Source organism: Nyctereutes procyonoides, unplaced genomic scaffold, assembly GCF_905146905.1.
Source record: "Nyctereutes procyonoides isolate TBG_1078 unplaced genomic scaffold, NYPRO_anot_genome, whole genome shotgun sequence".
In the NCBI taxonomy this organism is placed as follows: domain Eukaryota; kingdom Metazoa; phylum Chordata; class Mammalia; order Carnivora; family Canidae; genus Nyctereutes; species Nyctereutes procyonoides.
The window spans coordinates 12,494,606-12,507,033 of NW_026575128.1; the positions used below are offsets into that span (position 1 = coordinate 12,494,606).

The 12,428-nt window shown below is 43.7% G+C and overlaps 1 protein-coding gene across 3 annotated transcripts in view; it reads left to right on the forward strand.

Moving 5' to 3' along the window:
- Positions 1 to 4,112: 4,112 nt before the first annotated feature.
- SPATA6 (spermatogenesis associated 6) overlaps positions 4,113 to 12,428 on the forward strand; it is a 139,548-nt gene continuing 131,232 nt past the window's right edge. For all 3 annotated transcript variants that reach the window (XM_055341804.1, XM_055341805.1, XM_055341806.1), the window contains exon 1: positions 4,113 to 4,310. In XM_055341804.1, the coding sequence (XP_055197779.1) occupies positions 4,260 to 4,310 (51 nt within the window). In that variant the 5' untranslated portion in view covers positions 4,113 to 4,259. The remainder of the gene's footprint in view (positions 4,311 to 12,428) is intronic.

A 12,428-nucleotide genomic window follows, 5' to 3' on the forward strand; every position in this document is an offset into this window, starting at 1 on the left:
GATAATAAATGAGAGGCAGCATTTTATAGCAGGAGAAGGACAGGCTTAGGTTCAAGTTCCTGCTGTGACACGGGCACATCAATTTAATTTGCACTTGTTTCCTCATTTATTAAATGGGGATACAGATACTTTCCTTGTAGAGATGTTTAAGGTGTATAATTATCTATATAAAGTACCTTGTACAATATCTGATATTAAATGAACTGTCACCAGTTACTATGGCCATTTTATGTTGTTAATTGTCATATTATGAATAATGAAGACACTGGTTTTTTTTGGAAATCAAATCCCTTATAGAGACTGGAGCCTAAAAAATGCCTTCTAGCCTTCTGACCATTGGCCAGGGAACCTAAGTTAACTCCTCACTTCATAAATGCAAAGTAGATGTATAAAAGGGGGAAAAAAAAGCTCTAATTTATTCTCTCAAAGTATTCATCAAATGAGGTAGGATTTCTGGGGAAGATTAAGAGCTTACATTTTTTTATTGGACTTATTTCCCATAAAGTTTCACAAAGGATGAAAGGAGGGAAAGTGCAGAAGCGTACTATTTCTGTTTTATCTGCAACCTGTGATTATAAATCTTCCCAAGATATTGTTAATTATAATGATGCCATTCAAAATCCTGCAATTTAAGACTATTAGAATTTTTACCCAAAATTTCATGCCTGGGGCTTAAAAATTGGCAGCTGAATGTTTGTATGAGGCTGAAAACTTGAAGGCTATGACAGAAGGAGAACATCTTTAAACTATTTGCTAAAGACTGAATGTGTCCCCTCCAAATTCATATGTTGAAATCCCAATCCCCAATATGGTGGTATTTGTGAGCAAGGCCTTGGAGAGATAATTAGGTCAAGAGGGTGGAGCCCTCCTGGTTGCAATTAGTGCTCTTATAAAAGAGACCTCAGAGAGCTTTCTCATGCTCTTCCCTGGGTGAGGATAAAATGAGAAAAGGGCCTTCTGCGACTCAGAAGAGGGCTCTCACCAGAACTCAACTGTGCTGGCACCCTGATCTTGACTTCCAGCTCCCAGAACTGTGAGAAATAAATTTCTATTGTTTATAAACCACTGTGGTGGCTCTGGTGTTCTGTTATAGCAGCCCAAACTGACAAAGACAGGTGCTGTGCACAGATCGCCTAGAAACCTATCACAGGTTTCCCCAAGAGTTCAAAGGCTGAGATGAGCTTTACATGCTTAGGGAGAGATTTGCCAGTTAGCAGCTGCTATAGAGCAGAACAGAGACTCTTGGGATTTGACAGTACTGGGGATGTTGGAGTACTGAACATTCCACTGTGGAGAGATCTTTTAAAAACTTGTATAATACTCTTAGAATCCAGCTGATACACCAGAAAGTCTGCACTCCAGCAGAAAGAACAATATTCTATAGTTAGGCCTGCACTAGGCTTGCCTGCACAGTCTACAACCAAGCCTGAAAAAGTTTGGAAGAGACAGAGTTTGAAAGTCGAGTCATACCAAGTTAGACAGGTTTTAAGAACATCTTGGGCTTTCCACTTATCTGCACTAGCCAAGTATATCGCTAAAGTCTGTACCAGTTTAAGGCAATCACCCCGTAATTAAACGGCCTGCTAAAATAAGAATCAATACTCTTCAGAAAAAGATAATAGAATCCAGGTTCTTACAATGTGTTATTCAAAATGTCCAGTATTCAATAAGAAAAATCACTAGGGGATCCCTGGGTGGCGCAGCGGTTTGGCGCCTGCCTTTGGCCCGGGGCGCGATCCTGGAGACCCGGGATCGAATCCCACATCGGGCTCCCGGTGCATGGAGCCTGCTTCTCCCTCTGCCTATGTCTCTGCCTCTCTCTCTCTCTCTCTCTCTGTGACTATCATAAATAAATAAAAATTTAAAAAAAAATTAAAAAAAAGAAAAATCACTAGGCATACAAAGAAACAGGAAAACGCATGTTTACGAAAATGTGCAATTAGTAGAAGCAGAGCTTGACATGGGACAGATGTTGGATATAACAAATATAGACTTTAAGGCAGCTATTGTAAATCTTTTCAAGGGAAAAAGAATGATATATTCAAAGAGTAAAGGAAAATAGGGTCTTAATGTGTAACCAAATAGGGAATCTCAGTAGTCATGTGCAAACTAAAGAAAAGAAAAAGACCACATGGAAATTTTTAGAACTGAATAATACATTAAATAAAATGAAAAATTCACTGGGTGGTGGGAGTACTGACTGGTATGGCATTCTGGACAGCAACTTGGAATTATTTCATACAACTAAGACTATTCATACTCCGTGACTTAATTTCTCTTCTGTTCATCACATACCATATGGAAAATTTTGAAAAGCACAAACTGGGGAAGATATTTGTTAACACATAAAATCGATGAAGAATTAGTAGCCAGGATACATAAAGAACTCCTATAAATCAGTGAGAGAGAGAGAGAGAGAGAGAGAGAGCAAGCAAGGGAGCAAGAGAGAAAGCAAGAAACAATCTAATTAAATAATAGCAAGAGAACTAGTAGGCAGTTCACAAAGAGAAAATGGGAAGACTAATAAAACTAAGAAAAGGTGTTAAATCTCAATAATAATAATAAGATGCAAAACAAATGCACAATGAGATATGTAGGCTGCACACACTCAAATATACAAACATTAAAAATATAAACAACACTAAATGTTGGTAAGGATGTGGGAAAATAAGAACTCGTATATACTCCCATCAGGAACGTAAATTGGAAATGGTGTGGTATTACCAATTAAAATCTCTCCCGTACAAAACCTAATACCCAGTGAATCCACTACCCCTGGAGCATGTGTGTGCTAGTAGACATGTAGTAGAATATTCATAACAACATTGTTAGTAATAACTAAAAATGGAAACAGTGCAAGTGGCCATCAATAGTAAAAATAAATAAATATTCAGTATATTGGAGCACTATCCAACAATAGAAAAACTTCTGCTACACAGCATCATTACTGGGTGAATTCCACAACATAATAGTGAGAGAAGCAAGTCCCAGAAAAAGACAAATAGTGTAATTTCATTTTTATAACATCAATAACAGGAAACAAAGACATTTTGTTTAGAAATGCACACATGAGGGGCACCTGGGTGGCTGACTCTTGATTTCTGCTCAGGTCAAGATCTCAGGGTTGTGAGATGGAGCCCCAAGTCCGGCTCTGGGCTGGGCATGGGGCCTGCTTAAGATCCCCCCTTCTCTGTATGCCCCTCCCCAAACGCGAACATAAATAGCAGAAGAACGCAGAAAAGTAAAGGGACTAACAAAAGTCAGGGGAGTGGTTTCTCGCAGGCCAAGGAAGGCCGTGCACTGGTTGGAGCCTTTCTGAGGCCTGATACTCTATTTCTTAGCCCGAGTGTGAGTTGCACAGTTACTCACTTTGTTGTTTAAGATGAATACGCTTTGCTTTGTGCACTTTCTCTATGTGTAGTGTAATCCACACTAAAAATGATTCTTAAAAAGACTGGATCGGACAATCTCTTGAACTCTGTCACCGTGGACGGTGTGCGGCCCAGGCCCTTCCCACGCGGACTTGCTGGTCCTGCATGGGCGGAGCCCGTGAGCGGCGGACCCCGAGGTGCAGGGGCGGCGGGGGCGGCGGGGGCCGCAGGAAGAGCGGTTCTCAGGGAGGCATCGGGGTCCACACCGAAGGGGCTGGGTTCCAGGGCTGGTTCCGCCTTCTGGGCAAGCCTCTGTGAAATTCACATCTGATCACTGAACTGGGAAGTTCAAGCAGAGACCCGACACTAAGGACGGTTCTTTCACAGCGGGGGGCCCGAGGGCGCCCCGGGGCTCTCCAGCCCAGGGGGCCGTCTGCACCCAGCACGGGGCTCGCGAAGCCGGCTCCCCGGCCCCGCCCCCCGGCCCCGCCCCCGCCCCCGCCCCCACAGCCCGCGGGGCGCCTCGTCCGGCTGCGCGCGCACCGTCGGACGTCACAGACGAGCTGCCCCGCCCCATCCCGCTCCTTCGGAAGCCCCGCCTCCTCGCGGGGCCCCGCCCCCGGCGTTCGCCGGGCCCCGGCGCAGCCCCGCCCCGCCCGTCTTGCGGCCCCGCCCCTCCCGGCTGCCATGACAACGAGTCCGCGCCCCGCGCACAGCTGCTGCTCGGGCGGGACCCAGGCTGGACCGCGGGCCGCGGCCTGGGGGCCACAGCTGCCGCCGCCGCCGCCACCTCGTCTCCTCCCCGCCCCCGCCCCGCCCCGCCCCGCGTCTCCTCGCCGCCCTCGGGCCCGCGGCCGGGGTCCGTCCCCGCCGCCGCCCCCCGCGCGGATGCCGAAGGTGAAGGCGCTGCAGTGCGCGCTGGCGCTGGAGATCCGCTCTGTGAGTACCGGTCGCGCCCCGGGCCCGCGGGTCGGCTCTTCCTCGCTCGCCGCCGTGCGCCGGGGCGCCCCCGGGAGCCCGGCTCCGTCGCCTCGGTGTCCTCCCGCCCCGGTCCCGGCGTCCAGTCGCGCCCCCGCGGCCCTGCCCCGGGAGCCTCACGTCGGGAGCGCCTCCGCCCCTGCCCCGGCCCTCCGGCGAGGCGGGGTGGGGCTTCTCCTGCGTCCCGTCTCTGCACCCGCTGCCCTGGACCGCCTTGTTGGCCCCGTTTCTCCCCGCCCGTCCAGGCGCCCGGATTTCCCCCCGAATCCCTGCAGCAGATTTGCTCAAGTTCCCAAACTTGGGGTTGGTGAAGGGGCCGCTGCTCGCGTGTTGGGAGTGGAACCCTCACACCCGGCGGCCAGGCCGTCAGCTCTGCGGAGCGCCCCGCCACCTCCCGGCCCCGCCTGCCAGCGCCGGGCCGCCCTGCCCCGCCGGGAAAGGCAGCGACCTGCGCGGAGAAGCCCCTGTTCTCGGTTCTCGGACCTGGCTGCAGAGGCCCAGCCCCAGGCCCCCTGCAGACTCGCTCAGGAGGACCTTCCCCAGCCTGCTGTGGGAACCGCTGAGGCATGAGCCCCCATGTCTTTACTTTAAAAAAAAAAAAAAAGATTTTATTTATTTATGCATGAGAGACACACGGAGGCAGAGACACAGGCAGAGGGAGAAGCAGGCTCCATGTAGGGAGCCCGATGTGGGGCTCGATCCCGGGACCCCGGGGTCACGCCCTGGGCCCAAGGCAGAGGCTCCGCGCTGAGCCCCCCAGGGGTCCCCACCGCGTCCGTCCTTCAGTGAAGGAAGTTGGACCTTTCTGTGATGGGAGAAAACTCCATCCGTCTTAATCATCGCAGTAGACCCTTTCACGGTTTTTTTTTTTTTTTTTTTTAACTCCCTCCTCTGCACCTTTTACAGAACCCTCTCATCCTGGTCTTCAGGTGAAAGCCCCAACTTGTCTCTTCTGCAGGAAACCCTCAGAGAAGCTTTCCATACCCCCATTTTAGACCCAAATCCCCCATTCGGTCTCTCTTCTCTCCTTCCACTTCTAAGCCCTCTCACCTCTCAACTCTTTGATCTCCCAGTGAAAGCAGGTGGTGAGGTTACCTGAGTATCCAACCCCAGCCTCTGAGGGCTGCCCTGGGAAGCCCTCCCCACTTCCTTCCTGCACATCCTGCAGGCCTGCAGGCCCGGCTTCTGTGTCTGCTTACGCCCTCCCGTGCTTTCCTGGCTGTCCTAACTCGCGTTGGAATGAGGCTGCTGCTAACACAGTCCGTGTTACCTCCAGGGAAGTCACAGGACTGTTCTAGATCTTTTGTTAGGTGTTAAAGAAGGCAAGGCTGGGTAGGGCAGAGTGTGAGGCAGAGTGGAGGGGAAGAATGTTTCTGGGGGTTTTTTCATCCCGCAGCTGCCAAAGTTTAGCAACTTTGTAAAGTAAGACTCCTCTAGCAAAAGAATACCCAGAGCTGCTTAAACGGCTTGGCCTAGAGCAGTTGGTAAAACTCCTCTGCCTGCAGTCTCACCGCACTGCACTTTGTTACTGGCTGCTGCTTCCTCCTCTGTCAACCAGTGGGGGGTAGCGGGAGTGCAACTCCCTGAGGGGCTGGCTTCCCTCCCCCCCCCTTTTTTTAGGCTTTATTTATCCATGAGAGAGAGAGAGAGAGAGAGGGAGAGGGCAGAGGCGGAGACACAGGCAAAGGGAGAAGCAGGCTCCCTGCAGGGACCTCGACATGGGGCTGGATCCTGGGACTCCAGGATTATTACGGTTTGGGCCGAAGGCAGACACTCGACCGCTGAGCCACCTGGGCTGCCCTGGCTTCCTTCCTTTGCCAAAAGATCTCCAAGAGGAAGTACTTGGTTGTAACTGATTGATTACTGCCCGGAGGAGTTGCAGAAACACATTTGATTTCAGTACTGCTCTTCCTCAGAAAGTAAATGTGTGATGCAGCTTTGTGTTCATCGAGGCTGAAGAAGTTATGCAAGTGGAAACGTTCCTATTTAACTTTTTTCAACAGACACTTGAGTCGCAGAATTTCACAATTCTAAGAATCTTAGATATCATTGAATTTAATTCCTTTTTACAGGTGAGGCTTAGCATGGCTAATTATTTGCTGAGGGTTGCACAACTGTTTAGAGGCAGATCTGCAACAAGATGCTAAGTTTTAACCAGCAAAAGCCCTGTTAAATGGCTCTGATGCTCAGAAGAAGTAAACAAAAGACCATTAGCAACCATTAGCTTGATTAATTTGGCTTTGATTGAATAGATGAATTAAATGACCATAGATACTTTTAACCTCTTCTTTCAAATTTTAGTTTTTTCTTTTCAATTAGTTTTTTATGTTTACATGGTATAAAAGTCAAACCTACAAATGATACACTCAGAGCAGTCTCACATCCAGCACTATCTCCTCAAACTTCTTTCCCATCCATACTCATATGCTGTAGGTAATGATTTTATTGGTTTCTGAATTATTCTTCTAGTATTTCCTTTTGTAATATAACCAAATAGATAACACACACACACCATTCCCCTCATATATTTTTTCTTTGCTTCTTTATACAGTAGGTAGCATATAAACTATTCTGCACTTTGCTTTTTTCCCCCACTCTGTATGTATAAAATTTGGCATCTTTATTTTCCAACTTTTTATTGACATAAAGAGTAGTTGGAAGAATAGTACAGTGAATGACTATAACCCATGACTATGTACATTAATTTATCTGTACATATGTGTATGTGTAAAATGTGTTTTTTTTTTTTTTTCTGAAAATTTGGAGGTAAACTTTTGGTATCATGATACACCCTCAACATCTGTCTTCTAAAAATAGTGACATGGTTCTGCATAACTACCATACTGTTATCACGCTTAAGATCATAAGTGACAAGTCTTAATATCTAGTGCATATTCACATCTTCCCAGTTGTCCCACGAATAACTTGCAGAGTTAATTTTTTAAAACCCGGATCCAATCAAGGTTTACATGTTGCATTTGGTTGTTAGGTGTTCTTAATCCATTTTAATATAAAGTTGCTCGGGACGCCTGGGTGGCTCCGGGGTTGAGTGCCTGACTTTGGCCCAGGGCGTGATCCTGGGGTCCCAGGGTTGGGGCTCCCTGCATGGAGCCTGCTTCTCTTCTCTTCTCTTCTCTTCTCTTCTCTTCTCTTCTCTTCTCTTCTCTTCTCTTCTCTTCTCTTCTCTTCTCTTCTCTTCTCTTCTCTTCTCTTCTCTTCTCTTCTCTTCTCTTCTCTCTCTTCTCTTCTTCTCTCTCTCTCTCTCTGTCTCTCATGAATAAATAAATAAAATCTTAAAAAAAAAAAGCTCTACTTTTTCATTCCCATGATCTTTCCTTCTCCACTGCCCCCCCACCCCCATGGATTTAGATAAGTTCATACACTCATGTAATCATTACTCAGGTGAAGATTTAGCACACTTCTATCACCCTAGAAAATTCCCTTGTGCCCCTGTCCAGCCCCATGCAGAGGGAACTATTCTGATTTCTATTACTATAGATTAGTGTGCCAGTATGTGAATTGCAGGTGCAATGGAATCGTAGAGTATGTAAATTTTGTGTCTGGCTTTGTTTGCTCAGCATAGTTTTGAGCTTCCTCCATGTTACTGTGTATCAGTAGTTTATTCCTTTATATTCTATGTGTAGACAACATTTTTAGCCATTCTCTTTACTGATGATTATTTGGGTTGTTACCAGGTGATGGTTGTCATGGATAAAGCAACTATAAACATTCATTCTTGTAAAACTCTGTGTATATTACCTTTTTTTTTTTTTAAGATTTTATTTATTTATTCATGAGAGATGCAGAGAGAGAGAGGCAGAGAGAGAGGCAGAGGGAGAAGCAGGCTCCATGCGGGGAGCCCAACGTGGGACTCGTTCCCGGGACCCCAGGATTACTCCCTAGGCCGAAGGCAGACTCTTAACCGCTGAGCCACCCACCCGGGCTGCTCTGTATATTACCTTTTAAAGAGACCATGCTCAGATATAGAATATCCTATGTTGTACTATTATCTGAATTCTTCCCCTATGTGGTGACATTTAATTAATGTCCAATTAATCCTAATTCCTATTAACTGGAAATTAGAGGTTTTCTCTCTGTGTGCATTCCATTCTCTCCCCCCACTGTGCCCCACATGATTGTTGTTTTGCTGCGGGCTTGTATTAGTAGTAATCTCATGTATGATACTGTGGGGAGATGAGGGCAAGAACATAGTAAACATGAAAGGTTTTAGTGTACAACACACCATTTTGTATTGCTCCATAGAGCTGTATGACTTGAGAGAAAATATATTGCTAGGAAGAAAGTCTGACTTTGCTCGATGAATCTTTGGAGAATGATATAGGCCAATAACTTGCCTATCAAGAGCAGCAATTACATCTCCTACCACTTATACTTTTAATAGTTGAAGCATCTTACCTATGATATGAAAAGTAGTTTTGCTGCTTCTTTTAATTAGTAGTTCAGCTTTCATGAGATTACTTGGGAGAATGGAAGAAACTGCAGAGAGACAAAGTCTAGTGCCTGGGCAATGAAAGCAGCCAATAGTGACAGTTTGGGTTTAATTTGTATATATGTATATATAATTCCCAGTTTTAGTTCTCTGTACTCCCTTCACCTCATTGCCTCCTTAAATTATTGATAACATTGGGGCAAACAAATCTGGGTCCTTTTTTCTGATCATTGCTCATCCAGGTTTCTGTGGAGTGAGTGGTGTCTCACAATTGTGCTACAGCTGGTGGTGGTTTTCCTTTTTCCTTGTAATACAGACTTTTAAGAACTTTTAAATAAAAAACACTTGAAACTTACAGAAAAAATAAAACTGAATACTGTGATCCTTACACCCCTGATTTAACAAATGCTACATTTTACATTTTTGCTGCAGATTTTGTTTTTAAGAAGTAAAATGGTATGGATATAGTTAAGTCTCCTTTGTGTACCCTCCTGACCCCAGTTTTTCTCCTTCCCTTCCTAGACGGAAGGTAATCAATATCCTGAAGTTACAGTTTATTATTTTCATTCTGGTTTTGTACTTTTATTTGTGTGTGTCTTTTATTTTATTTTATTTTATTTTATTTATTTTATTTTATTTATTTTATTTTATTTATTTATTTTATTTTATTTTATTTTTTATTTTTTTATTTTATTTTTTATTTTTTATTTTTTATTTTTTATTTTTTATTTTCCTGAGAGACACAGAGAGAGAGGCAGAGACACAGGCAGAGGGAGAAGCAGGCTCCATGCAGGGAGCCCCATGTGGGACTTGATCCCGGGTTCCCACCACACCCTGGGCTGAAGGCGGCACTAAACCGCTGAGCCACCCGGGCTGCCCTATTTGTGTATGTCTATGTGCTACTTATACTATTGTCTTGTTTTAAAACTTTACACAACTTGTATTTACTTTATGTATCTTTTTGCATACCTGCTTTTTCCAGTTCAGTTTTTGAAATTTGTGTTGATTCTTGCAGATCAAGTTCATTTCCTTAATTGCTATAAAATACTATTTATTTTTGTAATAGTGATTAAATTTTATTTTATTGATAGACTTTTAGATGCCAGTGAAATTCTTTGAGCTACCTGTGTTTACCTTAGTGTTTGCGGGGGTCCTGTTGGTGTTAATTGTCTAGTATTCTGTATGACTTGAATGTCCTATTGATTATGTACATTAAAACCGGTGTGTAATTAATACAAGTTAAGAATCTAACTCTGTTTTTTGTATAAACACAGTCTTTTTGTTTTTAAGTGGTAAAACTCAGTGAATTTTCTAAGAATACAATTGCAATGTAAATTGAGGAAAGAGTAAACTTCATTTTGTTTGATACTCTGCTAAGAGTTTACTTTTTTGGAAAATCATGGTACCAGTGGCAGTACTGCTTGTGTTTGAGTTGCCAGTATGGGCATGTGTCATTCTGCTTTAGAACCTCTCCTTTTTACTTAGATTCTGTATACAGGTGCAAATACTGTATCCTCTAGCTTAGTCCTGCCTGAACATTTACATATAGAAATAGACCTTTTATTATAAATTATTTGTTTTTTTTTCAAGTTAGGGCATTGGTTTATTTTTTTGTCACGTGTATAGGTAAATTTCAAACCATTTGTTGTAAAGTAGGGTGTTTTGGATCTTCTAGAATATGGACCCAGTGCTCCAGGCACAAGATTTAGGAATTGAACTACTGAGGCTCCGGCAATTGTGTTAGCTTCATAGGGCTATAATAACCAATTTCCACAAACTTGATGTCTTAAGACAACAGAAATTCATTCCCTCACATTTCTGGAGAACAGAAGTCCAAAGTAGAAGTTCAGCAGGGCAACATTCTTTCAGAAGGCTCTAGATGGGGAGTGGGACTGGGATCCTTCTTGGTTCTTCCAGTTTCTGATGGCGGCAGGTATTTCCTGCCTTGTGGCTGTATTAACACCAACCTCTAATCCAAGAGGTTTCATTTTCTGTGAATAGCAGTTTATATCCTTTGCCTTTAGGAATTCCAGAGGTGTTTTTTTTTTCTTTCTTGTTGAATATATCAATATATCTTGGATAGTAACCTATCCAAATTTACTACATTACATTATATATAATGTAAATTTCAACAATCCAGTTGAACCTTATTTTTTCACTTTGTTTTTGCGGTCTTTAGCAAATACCTTTTTCTTTTCTTCCTTTCTCTCTGGTAAGCAAAGAATGCTGTTGATTTTTTTTTTTTAGGTTAACTCCTTATAGAACTGTATATTCAGCAAGTGCACAAATTCTGAGTGTGTAATCACCACCCAGATCAATAATTAGAAAGAATATCATCAGCACCCCAGATTGGGCTCTTGTGCTCCATTCCTTTTAGCCACCCCTCCTGCCCCCTCCTCTCCCAACAGTAATCACTGGTATAACTTCTATCACACCATATTTTGAACTTGTGAAATCTGTCTCTCTCTCCACAGAATGAACTTTTTAATACCTAATTTCCTTGTGAGAATTCATCCCTGTCATTTTGTAAGACAATAAGCCTTTTATCATTCCATTGGTTTTTTTCTCCCCAGCTTTATTAAGCTATAATTGACACATAACGTTGTGTAAGTTTGAGGTGTGCAATATGCTGATATGATATATTTATAAATTACAGAATGATTATCTGGGTAGTATTAGCTACTGTCTGCATCCTGCCACATAGTTGTCATTTCTTTTTTGTGGTGTGGACACTTAAGATCTATTCTCTTAGCAACATCAAGTATTTAAGACTGTATTAGCTATAATCACCATGTTGTACATCAGATCCCCTGACTTATCAATCTTATAACTAGAAGTTTGTATCCTTTGACTAATACCTCCCCATTTCCCCCTCTATTCCCCCATCCCTGGTAACCACCCCTCTACTCTGTTTCTCTGAGTTTGTCTTTTTTAGATTCAATGTATAAGTGATATCATACAGTATTTGACTTTCTCTGAAGGGCCCTTGGAGCCCATCCAGATTGCCTCAAATCAAATGATTTCCTCCTTTCTTATGGCTAAAAAATTATATATGTAATCTCACATTTATGTTCATGGACATTTGGACACTTAAGTTGTTTTCCATATCTTGGTTATTGTGAGTAATCCTGCAATGAACATCGGAGTACAAGACATCTCTATGAGATCCTGTTTTCAATTCCTTTGGATATTTACACAGAAGTGGGATTGCTGGATTGTATGGTAGTTCAGTTTTTATTTTATTTTATTTTTTAAAGATTTTATTTATTCATGAGAGACACAGAGAGAAAGAGGTAGAGAGACACAGGCAGAGGGAAAAGCAGGCTCCATGCAGGGAGCCCCACGTAGGACTCGATCCTGGGTCTCCGGGATCACACCCTGAACCGAAGGCACTCAACCCCTGAGCCACCTGAGCGTCCCGGTAGTTCAACTCTTAATTTTTTGAGGAGCTTCTATACTGTTTTCCACAGTTGCTGTACTCAGTTTACATTCCCATCAATAGTGCAGTAGGATTCCCTTTCCTCAACCCCCTTGCCAACACTTAGTATTTATTGTCTTTTTTGATAATAGCCATCATGGCAGGTGTGAGGTGTGGTTTTGGTTTGCATTTCCCTGATGATCAATCATGT